The sequence below is a fragment of the Myotis davidii genome, unplaced genomic scaffold (genome assembly GCF_000327345.1).
Source record: "Myotis davidii unplaced genomic scaffold, ASM32734v1 scaffold461, whole genome shotgun sequence".
In the NCBI taxonomy this organism is placed as follows: Eukaryota; Metazoa; Chordata; class Mammalia; order Chiroptera; family Vespertilionidae; genus Myotis; species Myotis davidii.
Window position 1 is genome coordinate 1,842,620 of NW_006295825.1, and position 20,569 is coordinate 1,863,188.

General features: G+C 35.9%; 1 protein-coding gene across 2 annotated transcripts in view; it reads left to right on the forward strand.

Moving 5' to 3' along the window:
* CLPX (caseinolytic mitochondrial matrix peptidase chaperone subunit) overlaps positions 1–20,569 on the forward strand; it is a 44,254-nt gene that overhangs the window by 21,291 nt on the left and 2,394 nt on the right. Inside the window, exons 4-12 of one of the 2 annotated variants that reach the window (XM_006770775.2) lie at positions 2,057–2,211; positions 3,926–4,085; positions 5,701–5,742; positions 8,655–8,831; positions 9,424–9,588; positions 10,407–10,495; positions 11,481–11,645; positions 17,156–17,455; positions 19,946–20,038. In XM_006770775.2, coding sequence (XP_006770838.1) covers positions 2,057–2,211; positions 3,926–4,085; positions 5,701–5,742; positions 8,655–8,831; positions 9,424–9,588; positions 10,407–10,495; positions 11,481–11,645; positions 17,156–17,455; positions 19,946–20,038 — 1,346 coding nt within the window. The remainder of the gene's footprint in view (positions 1–2,056; positions 2,212–3,925; positions 4,086–5,700; positions 5,743–8,654; positions 8,832–9,423; positions 9,589–10,406; positions 10,496–11,480; positions 11,646–17,155; positions 17,456–19,945; positions 20,039–20,569) is intronic. The other variant, XM_015568513.1, reaches the window with a different exon arrangement.

The window sequence follows — 20,569 nt, forward strand, 5'->3', positions numbered from 1 at the left end:
AGCCCCCAGCAGCCAGCCGGGTGAATCAAAAACAAAACCCACTTTAAATATAAAGATACATATAGATTAAAAGTAAATGAATTATGCTGCAGCCGGTTTGGCTCAGTGGATAGAGCATTAGCCTGTGGACTGAAGGGTCCTGGGTTCAGTTCCTGTCATGGGCACATGCCTGGTTGCAGGCTCGATCCCAGTTGGGGGGCATGCAGGAGGCAGCCAACTGATGGTTCTCTCTCATCATTATGTTTCTCTATACCTTTCCCTTCCTCTCTGAAATCAATAAAAAAATATTTTTAAAGAAGGTTTTATCCCCTTATAATTTAACAAATTTAATTTTCTTTTTAAGAGTAAAATATGCATTGCAATGCTTTTTTTAAAAATTAAGCATTTCAATAAATAAAATTAAATTTTTGAATTTGGGTATATGTTGAATATGTTTCAGTGTAAAATTGTATTGCAAATATTCAAGTGGAATTTAAGCAACCCTTTAACAGTAAGCAAAAAAGGATGATTGTTGATGTTTAATCTCTTCCCCTTTGACCTAATTTCTTCAGAGAAATGTTTTGTTTGTATGTTCTCAAGCCAGATTTTTTTGTCACACAGCCTGAATTAAATCAGAGGCCTCTCTGCCCTTTAATCCTTGCCCTGTTTACTATCACTAACTATTGTAAGCTGGTCCCTCATAAAACAGAGGCACTGACTTTTCCCTGTTGATGGGAAATGGTGATAATGTATTTGGGTTTGGGTTAATTGAAGGTGCTTGGAATAGTTTGATATTTTCTTTAGGTAATCATTCTGTCTTCTGGTTTAAAATTTGCTGCTATAATTTATCCCGAATGAATTTTTAATTGGCCTGTGTTTAAGAAGGAACACCTAAGAATCAAATTGATTGGATTAATAATTACATTTATGTTTCAATTGTGGGATTGTCTATTTTATAAAATTTAGATTATTTTCTGAAGATTTAGGTGTATTTGCCAGTGAAGTTTTTCTTGTAATCTGTGTTATAATATTTCCAAAGGAGAGAGATTATCATAGTTTTAAAAATTATTTTAAAACTATGTTTAGTTTTATTAAAATTCACCTTAGTTATATTACACACAAAATATATTACCTAGACCTACCAACATGTAACTAGTTTCTATGCATCTTTTGCTTTGAATCTGTGAATAGTCTGTATGGGTTTCTCTACTATCATGCTGCTTTCTGAGTTCCCTAATTACCTTCAGTAAGGGTAGGCTTAGAAAAGGTTAAGAGTTTATGGCCATATGTCTATATCCTAAAGCTGTGTTTTAGAAAGAGAGAAAGGAAAAAGTCACTTTTGGTTTAACACAGGATATTATGTAGTTGATGTATTGCATTAAGAAAGCATTTTTACCCTCACTTTTAACTGCCCTTGTGTTGTTTTCAAAAGCTGTATGATTATCTTTAAATGAAGTAAATATGACGGAGAATATTGTTACTTTGTTAGTTTCTCTGTGGTTTTTAAGTCAGAGACATAGGAATCAGTGGAAGTATTAAAGATAAAATAAGGAAGGTATGAAATAATTTTATCTTTTACCAAGTTAGTTTTAGGCTTGAAGAACCTAAAAAATATACTTTTGTATATTTTGGGGAGATTAAAATAGATTCCTCTCTCTCAACTTCTGTGTATGAAATTTTTTATAATAAAATATTAGGGAAATAGATTAATTTACTTGTATTTTACTTTTTTTACAGTTCACATATTTCAGTTGAAATAAACAATATTTTAATATTCTTATAGTGGTTTTAAAAATTAACTTTAGTGATTGGGAAGTTGAAAGGTCAATCAATCTTTTCTCTTAATGTGTTAGATTATAAAATGACAGAACCTAGTGGAAATGAAGAAAATGTAGTTGACTAAATTCATCTATCTTTATCATCTGTCTTAGATGTAAACTAGGCTATTTGTTTGTGGCTAGTGGAGTGAACTACAAGCCTACTTTTTGTCAAGTACATAGTTTTATTTTTCATTGAATCTTTGAGGTGAAATACTATTTGAATTATTTCTTTTTCTCTGCTGACTCTTCTTTTACAGCATCCACCCGTTTTGTGAAGTGTGAAAAATGTCATCATTTTTTTGTTGTGCTATCTGAAGCAGACTCAAAGAAAAGCATAATTAAAGAACCAGAATCCGCAGCAGAAGCTGTAAAATTGGCATTCCAACAGAAACCACCTCCCCCCCCCAAAAAGGTATACAGTCTTACAAGCATTTGATCTGGAAAGCATTTCATTGCTCCCCTCTCCTCAATCTATAGTGTATCCTAATACTAGTACCTAAGCACATATTCTAAGTTATTAATATGGACTATATTTGGCCAAATTGTTTTTGATATTTGATACTTGGAATTTAGGTATGGAGTTCGTTGCTTTTTTTCCCCATGTCATGATTACTCTATTCAGTAGCAATGAAATGTAGTTGGATGATTATTAAAATAGTGTTAATACTAAATTAATCTAAAATGATAACCTTCAAATAGAGCAACTATGGATTTATTTTTGTTAGTTTGACCAACTAAATAATACCAGCCTGCAATTCCCCTCCCCCCATTAAATTAGTCTATGGTAAAATAGCCTCAGGCTAACAGTGGAAGCGAGTAATTTTTTTTATGGCACTCTCCTCGATAGCTGTGGCTTTTGTGTTATGGGCTCTTTCCAGGAGTCTCAGACAGATTGTGATTTGGCTGTATGAAACACAACAGAGTGTACCACCAGCTCCATGGGGTGGGTACTTGATGTGCACCTTCTGAGAACAGGGAGCCCTGCCCCTGGGCTGTGTGCCCTGTGTTCTGGCCATGTTTCAGATGTTTGTACTCTTCGCTTATTTCTCATCCTCTGTCTTGGTGTAGCTTTCTTCAACTCTATTTTGATAGCAATGCATTTGTCTCTTCATCTAAACGTGCTGTGGCAGATTTAATAAATCATGAGTGTAATTTGTGAAGAATGAAGATTTTTTTTAAACCTAATGCATATGGTCAACAACTAAAGAATTTGTCATATAAAAATAAATGATGTAATAGAAAATGTAGCTATTAAGCTTTATATTCTCCTCTGATTTATGTACACTTTAGACATCTGAGTCAAAGTTCTAGAAAATAATTAGGCAATTTAACTTTTTTTCCAGAGTTAGTTAATATTAACAGTTAATTTCTATTTACTGAAAGCTGAAGGAATTTACCCCACGTCCCAAGCTGTTGGCAGTATCCAAGAATCAAATAGAACTTTAGTTTTTTTGAAGAATAAAGCTTTTATATTGCCATGTAGATAAATAAGTAGCTTTAAAGTTAATATCAGAAAAAGCTAAATGCTTGTATTAAAATGCATAGATACTGGTAGTATAATGGCTTCCTACTGGGGATTGAGCTCACAACCCGGACATGTGCCCTGACCTGGTTCATAGGTCAACAGCTCAACCACTGAGCCACTGCAGTCGGGCAAGGATACTTTTATATATATTGTCTTCGTGAAGAATATTATTCCTATAATTGAGAAAGGTGTAGAAAGAATTAATTGTAATGATTTACATTAATGATAATATCTTTAGATCTTGGTGGCATATGTAGGTATTCTAAGTGACTTTAATATTAACTTTTAAAAATTAGGATCAGTGCCACTGTTTATAGAATAGAAACTAGCGTAGCACTAGAAGAGGCCAGGGATACTTTGTTAGGCTAGAGAACAAATAAATTGTGTTTTTGTACATGTAGGGTTTGGGACCTTGAATCATTGCTACATAATGTATCATGCCCTTGAATTGTGTTTTGTTTTGTTTTTGCATTGTGTTTTTGATGAGTCTTTGTTCAAATTTAAAACTGGAAGCAACTAGGCTCACTGTATAACTTTCTTTTAAATGTGTGTATTTTTATGATAGCTCACATTAAATTATTCATGCCTAATTATTTTTCAGATTTATAACTACCTCGACAAGTATGTTGTTGGCCAGTCATTTGCTAAGAAGGTGCTTTCAGTTGCCGTGTACAATCATTACAAGAGAATATATAATAATATTCCAACTAATGTGAGGCAGCAAGCAGAGGTTGAGAAGCAGACATCATTAACACCGAGAGGTTAGTGTTTTGATAATTGACCAAAATAGAGATTACTATGCCTAGAAGTATTCCTTATTGCAACTCCTTGTTTTTGTCTTAAAATGCTTTTAGTATTGTACAGCATTTTTTAAAGTACTGAAATGATTTTGGCATTAAAAAAGGTTAATAGATATTAATAGAAAATACCAGAGTCCATTTAACTGTATTGTTTAAAACTTTTTCTTTTATTTATATGTACATGGGTTCACAGTCACAGAGTAAAATGTATTTCTTACCAAGGTTTTCAGTGAAAAATGTTTGAAAGTTACTGAGGTAAAGCTTGGCATAACACCTTTGCATTACAGACCTCACCACAACTAGTTCCCCATGAACCTATCTTTGCAGTGCTCTTTTTGACTGAGTTCTCTTCTCTTTTGAGTTCAGGATACAGAATTTCATTTGCCTAAGTCATATACATATATATAATAGCACTCTTTTCTTTTTGGACCCCAACTATAGAGCACAAGGTTAGGGGCAAATTTGTAAGTGATTCAAAGTATAATTCCTATTAATGATTGATTCTACTATACCAATAAACTGTGTAATCTCAACGTTCTGTGCACAATAATGTGTCATGTATATTTTTTATAGAATAGTTTATTGATTATGGGAAAGAAGGGAGGAAGAGAAACATCGATGTGAGAGCACAACATCGATTTACTGCCTCCTGCACGAACCTTATCCAGAATTGAGCCTGCAACCTCGGCATGTGCCCTTGACCAGGAATGGAACTGGCAACCTCCATGGTGCACAGGATGATGCTCAACCAACTGAGCCATACTGGCCAGGGCAATGTGTGTTATACTAATAGAATGACTTTATTTTTTTTAAAAACTGAATAGAATAAAATGTTAATATTTAAAATTTTGTTGTTGTTATGGGCCATGGAGTCCTGATTTCTTACTTAGGCCTACAGCTATCATTTTATATTCTTTTAGTCATCATTTTACAATTTGAGGGAGTTCTGCTAACTACTTACATTTATAAAACTACATTATCTTTTGATTACTTTCATTAGCTACTAAATATAGAACTAGCTCAATGAAAACACTTGTTCACTTGTTGAACTTACTGCAAAATAGTTATGTGGTAGCATCAGTTACTCTATTTTTAGAAAGCATAAGTCATAATAACTAATGAAGATTTAAAACCTTCATGTTATAAGGTCCAAATAGCACGGCCTAGTCATGAAGCAAAAGGACTTTTTCTGGTTTCTTCAGTCAACAAATCAATAATTAGCTGTTCTAGTCCTAGAAAAATAAATGGTTATAAAGTATTTATAGTATGAGGGGTTTAAACTCTTATTGAAGACATAAATTATTACTACTCTTTTCTTAAAATAGATACCAACTTTATATTTGACAAATGTGAACATTAGCAACTGGACAGCCATCATTAAGTTTGCTTGCGTTGTTGTTTTTTAATGTAGAAAGGATGCAGCATATAGATTCTTCATAATGTTTGAAAATACATGTAAAGAAAGTTAATGAACATATTCTTTATTTGCAAGAGACAAGAAGTGGACTACTCCTTGTTTATTCCCCTAAACAAATATATAATATTTTCATGTTGCCATTTTCATCCTCTTTCTTAGAGTTAGAAATAAGAAGACGAGAGGATGAGTACAGATTTACAAGTAAGTGACCTTTCCTCAGGTCCTCTGTAATCATTCTTCCCTTTGAGATTTACCTCAGTGAAGTATGTCAGCAATAGTAATGGGGGACATGTATTTGTTTGTGTATTACCAAGAAAGATGATGTATATTATATAAACATGTTTATCATATATGGTATATATAACTTCGGAATAGTTTTTCATAACTAATTTGTGTAGTTTGTATATGTTGGCTTATTTCAGATAGTTGACTTGATATATTTTGTTGTATTTTGTAAAGCATAATGTAGAGATAAAAAGTATTATATATAGTTTTTCTCTATAAATGTAGACCTATATAATAACAGGAGTTGTATTTGTAAAAATCTATAGTTTGCCATATATATGTGTGTGTGTGTGTGTGTGTGTACGTTTTGTTTTTCTTTCTTTTTTTTTTTTTGCTTTACAGTTGGAGTTGTTCTGCATAATTATAAGTGATAGAAATTTTGGGAAAAGTCCATTATTTTATGGCTACTCTTTGCCAAAAACCACACTTTATTTTTTAGTGTATATGAAGCTTAGTGTAGCTTGTAAATTATGAAAAAACCCAACTCAGTTTCCAGCCCTGGATTGCCCCTATAAGCATCAGAAGGTCTGATAGAGGGTGTGGAAGGACCTGATACATCAAGGATAATGGCTATTCTGATGTCTTGCACCCATTCCTTTGGAGGTGGATATAATTGCTACACAGAGAGGATGAAGATTCCAGGGATATCATAAAAAGATTTATATGGCCTTTGTTTCAGTAATTAAAATAACAAACACAAGTAAACAGATAATAAACCAGTATGAACATTTTTCACTTAAGTTTGATACTTTTACTTTGCCTTTGACTAATCAGTATTATATACCTACTAATTGAAGTGGTACTATATATATAGGATGTGCCATGAGAGCATAATCAGTTTACCAACTCTGGCATGAGATTTATTATAAGTAATAGAATGATATTATCTCTAGTTATTTTTAAATTGTATGGAAATGATTATACCATGCATGATAAAATTAAGAAACACAGTAAGTGCAATAGAATTAGATTACATGTAAGACTGTGAGATCTAAATAATACAGTTTAAGTGCAGGTATAATACATATTTTATAACTTAAAAAATATAATCAAATATACTGTCAATATTCATAAATTTGGGCAGATGGCTTATAAAACTAGTAAAGAAAAATTTATAGTGAATATAAATATATATGACATGTAGTGATTTAATGTAATTTAAATGTTAACAAGTAATACTACTTACAAACTTAAGTAAAAGCAATTTATAATTATATATATTGATTGACTTGGAAATTAATATATTGAAAGCTTAAATAGAATTTATTTTCAGTATAATTTAGTCTTGTCCTATGTCGGGTTTTAAGTTCTAAAGTTAGGGCATTAAGCCAAAGACATATATAATCAAAATATTCTTGAAAGTTCCTTTGGAAATCACATGATACCAACATACTATATAATAAAACTGACGACTGATGGTAGATGTACCCCATGTCATAAAAATTTACAGTCTGTATTTGGAACAAAGTGACTGGAAACTGGGACTGTGACATTATTCAGGTCTTGTCCATGAGCTTGTTCATTTCCTTGTACAAAAAGAAGAGAAAACCAACTAAAAATAGATGATAGTTTTTTCTCCATCATTGGAACAGATGTTTTTCTTAAGCTGAGCATCAGATGAAATAGTTGGCTTGCATTTAAGGGCTATGTTATAGAAATAATTAAACACTAGCAAAATAGCAATGCTGAAAGCAAATTCTTCTATGACACTTATAAAACTACTAGAGACCCGGTACACAAAATTCATGCACTTGGGGTGGGGGGAGGGGAGTCCCTGACTCCGGCCTGTACCCTCTCGCAGTTTGGGAGCCCTTGGTGGGGAGCGAGCCTAAGCCAGCAATTAGACATCTTTATTGCTGCTGCGGAGGTGGGAGAGGCTCCCGCCACCACCTGCACTCACCAGCATGAGCCTAGCTCAGGGTTTCTGGCTGAGTGGCGCTCCCCCTCCCCTGTGGGAGTGCACTGACTAGTATGATTAGTTTTAGAGATCTGCTGATAAACTGATAGTTCACCAACAATATCAGTCCCATCTACTTAAGCTTTGTATCTTTAATAAAGGGACTAGAAAGATCCAGTGGAGGTTCTATAAAATTAGATTCAGATAGGGCCAGGGATAGTGAGTCTTACCATATTTGGTTTCTCTGGGAGACTCACAGAATTATTCTTAGATGTGGAAGAGACTGGAGATCATATGGCTCAGTATTTTCACTTTATAGTAAGGTAGCAGGCCCAGTAAAGTTAAGTGACTTGCCATGGACCTATGAGACCAGAACCAGGTTCTCTATTTCTTAGTTCAGTGCTTTCCTCTACAGCTATGCTTCTTTTCATATGCACTGAAAAAAAAAAAAAAAAACAACAACTTTGTTTATCTTTCAAGTGCCTCCAAATCAATTGCATTTTATTCTTATACTTAATTGTTGCCATTTTATAGATTAGGAAACAGCACTAAGTTTATAGACTTGCCCCAAATCATATAGCCATTTACAGACAAAGGATCAAAACTAAGGTTTACTGACTCCTAACACTGTTCTCTTTCCATTATATTGCCTTCCCTTGAGTGAAGGGCTTTCTTCATACAGGTTTACATAAATAAGGAGGGGAGGATAAAAAGAATCAATTTTCTTTGCTTGAGGGTCCCCAAATAATCACTGTGCCTTCTAATTTTGTCACTAGATAATTGGAAATTTTCTTTCTTTTTAGGTAAGACAGATTGCCAAAATACTTAAATTTTACTAAATAAGTGATTGGTTTTAGACATAAGGTTTTATTAGGCATTTTTTCAAATAAAATAAAATTAAACTCTAGTAATTCCTTTGACTTTTTTTCAGAATTGCTTCAGATAGCTGGAATTAGTCCACATGGTAATGCTTTAGGAGCATCAATGCAGCAACAGGTAAATCAACAAATGCCTCAGGAAAAACGAGGAGGTGAAGTATTGGATTCCGCCCATGATGACATAAAACTTGAAAAGAGTAATATTTTGCTGCTTGGACCAACTGGGTCAGGTAAATAACTTCCTGAAAAAATGTACTACTCATTTTAAAAAATAGAATATAAATGATTTTGTAACCTGTCTTTTGTGATTGAGAGACCTTGGCTCTTGAGAAAAAGATCTAAGGCCAATCTTATTCATACATTATCAGTATTTCTGCATAGGCTTCAAGCTGAATTTGAGACCTTCGTATTGCCCTTTAGGCCAATTTCTAACATCTTATTAAGGATAATAAAAGTAAAATGACATTAGATATGAATAATGGTGGAGAAAAGATGTAGCAGTGATTTTCTTTTTTTTATTGATTTCAGAGAGGAAGAGAGAGGGAGAGAGAGAAACATCAATGATGAGAGAGAATCATTGATTGGCTGCCTCCTGCACACCCCCTACTGGGGATCGAGCCCCCACAACCTGGGCATGTGCCCTTGACAGGAATCAAAGCTGTAACTCTTCAGGCCGTACCAACGCTCTATCCACTGAGCCAAACCGGCTAGGGCTCAGTGATTTTTTTCTTATATGTCATTCCAATTTATTTTGTGTTTTAGTAGAAAATTTGTACTTCAACATATTTTCAGTAAACTTTCAGTTACTGTTTCTATTTATAGGTAAAACTCTGCTGGCACAAACTCTAGCTAAATGCCTTGATGTTCCTTTTGCTATCTGTGACTGTACAACTTTGACTCAGGCTGGATATGTAGGTGAAGATATTGAATCTGTGATTGCCAAACTGCTCCAAGATGCCAATTACAATGTAGAAAAAGCACAACAAGGTATGTTTTCAGAATAACTTGCTTGTCTATCCCCAGATGTAGTCTATTGAGGAAGCAGTCTAATATTCTGTAAGAGCTAATGTAATTATTATTTTGGAATGAGTAAAATTCTGTAATTATATACAAGTACCTATGTTAAATGTTTTCTAGTCTACTGACTAAGGGCCACAAAGTTTGCTCTGTTCTATTGTCATTAGTTGATTACTAGGGTGAAAATTGGCTAAATTATTATTCTGTTAGGTCCTTAATACTATCATTGTGTTTGCTGTTCTGACTCCTCCAGACTGATTGCTGGGGTGGGGAGGGGAAGGAGGCAAGGGTAGGGGAGTGCAAGATGAATCTAGAAACAGATTAGCCTGTTGCCCTATGGGATATCATAGATGGTGCATTTCTCCTTTCCCCATCTAGCATCTGTCCTTGTTTACATGAAGAGCTCGACAAATTCCTTTAAGACAGTAATATAGTTGGGAATGAGTAAGCTAAAGTTTTACTAGTATCAGCACTACATGTACCTCATGTTTCTACACTATGCCTCTATCTCAGCTCCTAGAATAAAGAACCTGAAAACATGAGTGGGACAGACTGCTATTGTCAGAGAGAATTAGCTATCATACCCAAGTGATATTCTATAAAATGAATTATAAAACATTTGCACGAAATGATGAATGGGACAAATAGCAATTCGTGTTTATATATTTCTGTATGTTAAGTGTGAAAGATCAAATAACCTTGCTCTCTGGCTACCTAGTATTTAAAAGCTGAGATGATCTTGTGTATATCTTTTTCATATTATAAATAGACTCCTCCTTAAATTATAGGAATTGTCTTTCTGGATGAAGTAGATAAGATTGGCAGTGTGCCAGGCATTCATCAGTTACGGGATGTAGGTGGAGAAGGCGTTCAGCAAGTAAGCAGTTGAATATTTTGTTCAAGCCCACTAAAAGGAAGGGAATACATCAACCTCCCAATATTGTACGTTTGGTTTCATATTCAATTAGATTCTGTTTTGTTTATTTTTTCCACCCCCAAACTCCACATAACCACTTTAATGTACTTCAGATCCTAAGAGAAAGCTCTTGGCAATTTTAAAGCTCTTGGCCAAATAACCTTTCTTAGGAAATTGAAAATATTTTAAAGAACAGGAAAAAAGTGAAATTTAATTTCTGTTGGTTTTATTCCTCAAAGGCCCAGTTAAACACATTTAGAGGACTCTTAAAGTTCTGGTTCTAACTAGACACAGATGAACTATGTACTTGTATCTTATTCTTTTCAGTTAGTTATAAGGTGTGATAAAATAGTGTTTCATTCCTTGTAGGGTCATAATTGAAGTCCTAACGATATATTGGTCAAATGACCTTTTACTGGTAACTAATTATGACATAATTACAGGATAAGGAAATTGCTTTCTTTTTCTGATCAAGACATAGAGAGGTATAATCACAGTTAGAAGATGTGCTTTATAATTTTTTATAAAGGCATCTCAAAATATAGATATTCTCAAAGTTTAATACTAGGAGTATAATAAAATTTTTATTTATGTGAAAGATAAATCTTTAACTATTTTCAAAATTTTGAATGTTCCTACAATGGTTGGGTACCATCTTAGAGGCATAATTCTGTCTTGATGTCAAAATTATGTCTTTACTATTAAAAACACCCTCTCAGTTGATTGATTTCTAAATGCATCAGGAGTCTCGAAACTATTCCAGATAAATTTATTAATTATTAATGTGATAGTGCATTAGATTTTCATGTTACTTCTAGAAATGGAGTTTTCTTTAGCTATGCTCATTGACCATAACCACATATTATTTTCCCCATTGAATCCCATTATCTAAAGTATAATAAATAATGCACTTATATGATGATGCTAAAAATCATTCATTCTATAGGGCTTATTGAAACTACTAGAAGGCACAATAGTCAATGTTCCAGAAAAGAATTCCCGCAAGTTACGTGGAGAAACAGTACAAGTTGATACAACAAACATCCTGTTTGTTGCATCTGGTGCTTTCAATGGTTTAGACAGAATCATCAGCAGGAGGAAAAATGAAAAGGTAAGTTTTTCTGAGGAGTTACTGGGATACAGAACATTTGAAGTTATAGAGGATGGATACTCATTTCTCATTTTCTATTCTCATATGTGCTGGCTGCCAGTTGTGAATTTTAAAGAGTTAAGGTTTTCTTAGAGCATACCAGAAACATATTTCTAGTTTTTTAATTTTTTAATTTTAGAGTAGCAAATTAGAATATTTCTAAATATCATCCATATACAGGATGTCCCCCAAAAATGTATACACACTTGGAATGATTTAGTCAGTACTTATTAACATACAGTTCATTTTCAAATGTAAAAGAATCTGCAGAAATGAATATTGTCTTTTTCGTCAGTGCCTGTTTTCAAACTGATGACTGTTCTGGTCCAGGCAGAGCTGATAACATGATAACATCTACACTAATAAAATGGTAATATGCTAATTAGACCGAGAGACTAGACATCTTCCTACTGTTTGACTTCCTTCCAGGCAAAGCCACGGTGGTGGGAGCTGAGGCAGAGGTGGTTAGGAGCAATAAGGCCAGCAGGGGAGGGCAGTTGGAGGCCATGAGGCCAGCAGGGGAGGGCAGTTGGAGGCCATGAGGCCAGCAGGGGAGGGCATTTGGGGGCCATCAGGGAGGGCAGTTGGGGGCCATCAGGCTGGCAGGGGAGCAGTTAGGTGGCAATCAAGCCGGTAGGCAGGCAAGTGGTTAGGAGCCAGCAGTCCTGGATTGTGAGAGGGATGTCTGACTGCCGATTAAACCAGCAGTCGGACATCCCCCGAGGGGTCCCAGATTTGAGAGGGTGCAGCCCCCCCACCCGTACGAATTTTGTGCACCAGGCCTCTAGTGAAGCAATAGACTCTCAAACATCAAGAATCATTTCATTTGGTATTTGTGCGCCCTCAATTCATTGATTGTTTCTGGTTTTATACCATAAACTTTATCTTTTATGTATCCTCATAAAAAAAAGTCTAGTGGCACTTCAGGAAAAATTTTCTTTGTTTAAAGCTTAATCTGACTTCACCCATTATTTCAAATCAGTTAAACCTGAAAAGGAGTGAAAAGTGAGTTATCAGCTGTTAAATCTGTATATATTTTGGGGGACTATATATATATTTGGACATTTAAAAAGTATAACTTGATTATATCAATTTTCTATTTCCTTTAAGGTGTTATTTTATTATTTGAGGCAGGTGTTTTATCAGTAAAATTTCTATTCATTCCTCTTACTCAATTCACTGAAGCCCAATAAAGAGCTGGTCTCCATTGCCCCTCCTGACAAATGGAAGGGAGCAATTTGGGGATTGGAGCAAGGGTTGTGAATCCCACATAATTTTATAGATGTTTCCTGAATATTCTTATAAACCTTGATTTTTAACTGGAACTTATTTCTTCATATCTTCAAGGTACATGCCCAGTATCTATTTATTGACTGATTATAGTAAAATAAAATAGCACCATAGAAGCCCAAAAGACCTGTATTTTCCATGTGTTTTATATAATGCCTAGCCACAAATCATCCCTTTTACATAACATAACATTCTACCTAAATGAATATATCATATCAGCTCTCTGCTGTATCACTTGCTTTAAGTCTCTCTCCTTGGCTTTGCATGCACTAGTTTCAGTAGCAGTTTAGTAGTATAAAAATACAATGCTGCTCATGGAAGGGTTGCCTGTGGTAATCCCTTTGCATAGTCTAGATGAGAAAACTTTTGTACAAATACTAACAAAGCCATGTTATGCTGTTATTCCTCACTATCAGGCCTTACTCAGCACAGATAGCATTTCCATATTCTTAATTGGCGTTTTTTTTTGCTTTTGAAATTTTGCATAAATTAGCCAAATAAATTAGAAAGATGTTATTTCTCTGTGTGTATGTGAGAGAGAGAAAGATAACTTTATATTTGAAATTCTGTAACCTAAGGCAGGGACCATGTTCTGATATTTATTTATAATTCATAATTTCAAAAGAGAATTTGAAGCTAAAATGTAGAAAAGAACTGTTAAAAGTAATATGAGAAAAGAGATTAGAAGAATATAGAAGGAAGGTTTGGGTCATATGAGGTCTTGAGGAAAGAGATTAAAAAAGTTTGTCATATCTTTATGAAAATTCCTTTTCATAAGGGTCTTCACTGTGATTTTACAGAGGGTTAAACACATTTAATCCTAAACACATGTCTTTTGTTTTATCAACCCTCACTGAAAGCCAGGGTTACAATCTATCTATACTAAAAGTGTAATATGCAAATCGACCAAATGGCCGAACAGCAGAACTACTGTCCAGACGAAGCCAGGGCTATGAGGGCCTACTCTTGCACGAATTTCGTGCATTAGGCCTCTAGTGTTAAATAATACACTTTTATTCGAACCATATCAAAGTGCTTGTAGTCCTAAGTTTTATTCCTTTAGCTCATGCCCTCCACTACCTCAATCTAGTTGGCAAATATGTGTTCATCCTTAAAGACTCAGTCTGTTAAATGATTAGGCAATTCCTCTGTGAAGGCTTTCACCTCGTACCTTCACTCCCCTGCATGTGCCTTTTCCGCCTTTCCACTGCCATTGTTTGCTGTACAGTTGTTCTTTATTACATCTATGGTACTTTAATACCTTCATGTGTTCTCACTCTCAATAAGCCCTTTTAGGGGAAGGACTGTGTTCAGGTTTGTATCCCAGTGTTTTATAGTAATTCAGTGTTTCTCAACCTGTGGGTACCCCTTTGGGGGTCGAATGACCCTTTCACAGGGGTCGCCTAAGACCATTGGAAAACACATATATAATTACATACTGTTTTTGTGGTTAATCACTATGCTTTAGTTATGTTCAATTTGTAACAATGAAATTGGGGGTCACCACAACATGAGGAACTGTATTAAAGGCTCGCGGCATTAGGAAGGTTGAGAACCACTGTAGTAATTGCTTAGTGTTTATACTTACATAAAAATATGTATACATTTATTACTAGATATGCTTATATATGAAATATGCTTAATAAGTGTTTAAATTATTGAATGAAAGGTATTTTGCTTTCCTATACACTAACTGTTCATGTGCACAGCTTAGAGAATCAGAGGAATTGATTTTTTAAAAATACGTTTTTATTGATTTTTTCAGAGAGAGAAAGGGAGAGGGATAAAGAGAGAGAAACATCAATGAGAGAGGAACACCTCCTCACATCCCCCACTGGGGATTGAGCCCACAACCCAGGCATATGCCCTGGCCAGGAATTGAACTGGTGACCTCTTGGTTCCTGGGTTGATGGTCAACTGCTGAGCCACACCTGCCAGGCCAGAGGAATTGATTTTTAACTTACTCTGTTTTCTCATACATCATGTGCTTATACTTTTTTTTTTAATAATTTTTATTTCTTGAAGTATTACAAAGAGTATTACATATTTCTCCTTTTATCCCCCCCTTGACATTCCCCCGGCCTGTTAAGCACAAGTATAAGCTACTTTTGACAAAAGCTGTATGACATCAAAATTAAGCTTTCTGATAATTACCTAGAGCAGTAGTCGGCAAACCATGGCTCTTTGGCCCCTTGAGTGTGGCTCTTCCACAGAATACCACGTGCGGGCATGTACAGTGCGATTGAGACTTCGTGGCCCATGTGCAGAAGTCGGTTTTTGGCCTGGGCGAGTCTATTTTTGAAGAAGTGGTTCAGAAGTGGGGGGTGTTGGTCGGTCAGGCAACGGGAGACATGGCGCAGGCGGGCTGTGGGATACGCAGCACCAGGGAGGTGTGCGTGATTTGCAGGAGTTGAGTGAGCCAGTCAGGCAGCAGTCTCATGTGCAGTGGTTAGTGCTAGTCACGTCCGCAAATCGCGCACAGGTGACAAAAGTACGTACTCGAAGCATAAAATTACCTGTATTTTTCCAACCAGCTGCAAATCCTACAGGTATTTTCGTCATCAATTTAAGAATTGTAATTATTTTGTGTTGGTGGCTTTATTACTATAAAATGAAACTTACCTGCTTAGAGGGGTTTAAATGCCTAACCTTGCTAAATAACTTCTCTTGCTTACTGTTTATTTCCTTCCTTAGCACTCATGACAACTACAATTATTTGATGTGACTATTTATTTATTTAAAGTTGATCTTCCTCACTAGAATGTAAGTTCCAGAAGGATGTCATGTTATCTCCAGCCTTAGACACATAATAGGCATTCCATAAATATATTAGTGTATTGAACTCATGTTGTTAATACTAAGTACTCAATCCAAAATTATTAATTTAATAACAGTGTACCTACCTATATAGTTTAAGCTTAAAAAATTTGGCTCTCAAAAGAAATTTCAATCGTTGTACTGTTAATATTTGGCTCTGTTGACTAATGAGTTTGCCGACCACTGACCTAGAGTATAGTTCTTTTATATTGACTGAAGCAAGATCCATACACCTTAGAGGTCCAACCTTTTGCAGCAAACTTAGCATTCTTGTTTGATGTTATCCTTATGTGTTCTTTTTGAAATATAATCTTAAATTATTCTAATTCATAGATTGATATATGCAACCCCAAATCATGATTTTAATAGAATGCTTAGCAGTGACTTAAGACCCTTGTGGATAATTTTTTTAAAATACATTTTTATTTATTTCAGAAAGGAAGGGAGAGGTAGAGAGATAGCAACATCAGTGATGAGAGAGAATCATTGATTGGTTGCCTCCTGCACGCCCCACACTGGGGATCAAGCCTGCAACCCAGGCACATGCCCTTGACTGGAATCAAATCTGGGACCCTTTATTTTATTTTATTTATTTATTTATGTATGTGTGTTTGTTTGTATATTTTTATTATTGATTTTTTTACAGAGAGGCAGAGAGAGGGATAGAGAGTTAGAAACATCGATGAGAGAGAAACATCGATCAGCTGCCTCCTGCACACCCCCTACTGGGTATGTGCCCGCAACCAAAGTACATGCCCTTGACCGGAATCGAACCTGGAACCCTTGAGTCCGAAGGCCGACGCTCTATCCACTTAGCCAAACCGGCTAGGGCAAACCTGGGACCCTTTAGTCCGCAGGCCAACCGCTGTATCCACTGAGCCAAAGCAACTAGGGCTGGATAATTTCTTTATCACGCTGCTTGTTCTGAAGGCACTACTCCTATTTAAAGTATTATAAAATTAACTTTGGTTACACAATAATTACCGTCTCCATTTTCACAGTTCTTACCTATTTTGGAAATCACACTAGTTCACAGGTCTCAGAAAAACTCAAATATCATTATCTGAGTTCTAAAGACTTCTTACTTATCTACTTTACTAGAAATCATTCTTTGAGAGTTGGTTATTATAGGTTCTCAATTCTGAAGGTAGATAGACCTGAGTTCAAATCCTGCCTTTACCACTTCAGCAATAAGAGCTTTGACAAGGTACCTAATCTTTCTAGACCCATTTGCTTTATTTGTAAAATGTGAATGATGATAGAACTTTCTTCTGTTGCAAAGATCACATGAGACATGCATGCAAAGTACTTAGTACAATGTAACTTCATTCTGCTGTTTATAACATCCATCTGTTCTTTGGCAGTATCTTGGATTTGGAACACCATCAAATCTTGGAAAAGGCAGAAGGGCTGCAGCTGCTGCAGACCTTGCCAATCGAAGTGGCGAATCAAATACTCACCAAGACATTGAAGAAAAAGATCGATTATTACGTCATGTAGAAGCAAGAGATCTCATTGAATTTGGCATGATTCCTGAGTTTGTGGGACGGTTGCCTGTGGTAGTTCCTTTACATAGCCTAGATGAGAAAACACTTGTACAAATACTAACTGAGCCACGTAATGCTGTTATTCCTCAGTACCAGGCCTTATTCAGCATGGATAAGGTTAGATTTTTATTTTTCATACTTAGTTAATGTTTTTTGCTATTGAAACTACATATATTAGCATCTGTGTATATAAAAGCCTAATATGCTAAGTGTCCAACTGTTCGTTTGACCAGTTCCTATGAAGCACGCTGACCACCAGAGGGAAGACGCTCCGACTGGTATATTAGCTTGCTGCTGGGGTCCCGCCTATTGGGACTGGGCGAGATGAGCCAGACATGCCCTGGAGCTTTCCCAGGTCCCTCCCCAGCCTTGATCGTGCACCGGTGATGTCCCCAGCCTGGCCTGCGCCCTCTTGCAATTTGGGACCCCTTGGAGGATGTCAGAGAGCCAGTTTTGGCCTGATCCCCGCAGGCCAGGCCGAGGGACGAGGGACCCCAATGGTGCACGAATCTGTGCTCCAGGCCTCTAGTAAAAAATAAAAAAGCAGCCCTGACTGGTTTGGCTCAGTGGATAGAACGTCAGCCTGCAGACTCAAGGGTCCCAGGTTTGATTCTGGTCAAGGGCATGTACCTTGGTTGCAGGCACATTCCCAGTAGGGGGTGTGCAGGAGGCAGCTGATAAGATGTTTCTCTCATCGATGTTTCTAACTCTCTATCTCTCTATAAAAAAATCAATAAAAACAAAAAATATAAAAAAGCAGTCATATTCATCTGGAATACCAGCCTATTCCTCATTATATATAGATCTTGAATCAGGGAAGGTACATTTTAGTATATTAGACATTTATGAGTTGGCTTTGTCACAATTAAAATCTTCATTGTAGTTTAAAGATAAATAAATAAATATATATATACTAGAGGCCCAGTGCATGAAATTCATGCAAGAGTAGGCCTTTCTTCCCCCTGGCTGCCGGCACCAGCTTCCCTCTGGCACCCGAGACCCTGGCTTCCCCTCTGGCTGCTGGCAGCCCCAGCTTCATCCGGAAGATGTCCTGTCTAATTAGCATATTATGCTTTTTTTATTACAGATTATTCCAGCAGCCTATGCTAAACCCCTCAAGCCAGACACAGGATTGTCCTTTCAGCCTTGACATTCTAAATGCTTCTGTTGTGTTATACTGTGTATACTTTTATATAGTTTTTTCTATAAAGTTTTATTAGCTCCCACATTTACTTCTCTGTACCAGGCACCTGGAGGTCACTCAAACCCACACAGTCAATCTGATAGCAGATGTTTTGGGTTTTATTAACTTAGTATCTCTAAATAGTAGTCTCCTCTCCATTGCCTTACCACTACCTCAACTCAAGCTCCTTTGTCTTGACCCCATGCATTTGGTTCCTAATTGGTCAGTTTCCCTGTCTCAAATCTGTTTATGACCATCACCACCATCATTATCTTCCACTTTACTTCCAGATCGGACCGTTTTTAAATTATTAAGCACAGTGCCCAGCAAACAGCTGTTAAGTTCTTAATAAATATTTATTGAATGAGTAAACACAAAGCTAATTATCTTACACTCCTTAAAATCCTTCTTGGTCCCCTCGTCTTATTTAGATGCCCCCACTTTGGTGCTCCCTTAGCACAATGTGCATACACTGTGTTGTAAATAGTGGTTTGCTAATTTGTCACCACCTAGTAGAGTAAGTTCTTTGATGTCAAAGAGAGTGTCTCATTCATCATTTAGTCTCTAAAATATAATCACATAAGGGGTTCAGTAATTGTTGAATGAAAGTCCATGTTAATCTAGAAAAAAATCTTTTCAAGAATTAAGGACAAAATAGGTTAATTGATAGAAACAAGTGGTGGGGGGTTTTTTGTTGTTGTTTTTTATCTTAGAGGAAGGGAGGGAGGGAGAGAGAGAGAAACATCATTATGAAAGAGAAACATTGCTAGATTGCCTCCCACATGTGCCCCAACCAGGGATTGAACCTGTGACCTGGTCCTGTGCCCTGACCAGAAATCAAACCCGCCATCCTCTGGTGGATGGGACGACACTCCAACCAACTGAGCTATACAGGGCAAGTGGTGCTTCTTGAAAGCAAGGTTCTAAACCATGAGAGACAAATATCTCACTTAAATTTTATGTTTTCTGGAGGTAGAAATTAATAACAAAAGATGTTTAATACTAAGGTTTTATAAAATTTATGTTCCAAAGTACTTTGAAAATGTCTTGGGGGTATATTCTCAATAATTTGAACTCTATTTTGAAATGCGTGGTAATTTAGAGAGGCTTATCTAAAGTTAGTAACTCTCTTTAAAATGTATGTTTTCTAGTAAGAAATTGAGAGTCTAAAAATCCTTTATTCTGAAAAGGGATAGATAGGGTCAGTCAAAACATAAGATTCTGGCCCAGTATTTCTAAGTGAATGTACTTACCCCTCTGGCTCTTTCTTATCTGTAAAGTCTAGGCATTGGTTCCTTTTTGTTCTAAATAGACTAGTAATGGTGGTAGGTAGTAGCAGTTAATAGATGAAATGCTATATGGTTAATTAGGAAAATATCACCAAGTATTATCTAAGTTCTTATTTCTTTTAAATCTATTTTTAGTGTGAACTGAATGTTACTGAGGATGCTTTGAAAGCTATAGCCAGATTGGCACTAGAACGAAAAACAGGTGCACGAGGTCTTCGGTCCATAATGGTAAGTTGGTGTTATTATTACAAAAACTAGATTATTTATTGATCTTAGTTTTAAGAATATTAATACTCCATGTTTTTCCTTTGGAAATATATCCAGAGAGTTGCCCAAGTGCTTTTGTGGTTGTTTTAAATTGTCATAGTAGATTATATTTTTCTTCTTTCTAAAAAGAAACTTTAAGATATTTGCAACAAAGGATACACATACTATGATTAATGAAATAGAGAAAAATCAGGTTCAAGGGAGGGAGAATTTCAGAAAATTCTACACAGGCCTTTGGACTAAGCCCCAGAGTTCCTTTTCAGACCCATTGAAATCCTCATTTTTGTGTTTGTTTGCTTGAAATTCATTTGCAAATACCTTGATCCTGTACCACTGAATTTTTCAGTATGGCATGAATTTTTTTTTTATTTTGTAACAAATCCTAGAGACCCAGTCTGTTTTCAGCCACAACCCACTACAAACCCTAGAGACCCAGTCTGTTTTCAGCCACAACCCACTTTCTTCTTTAGAGCTCTCTCCCCGACCTGCACA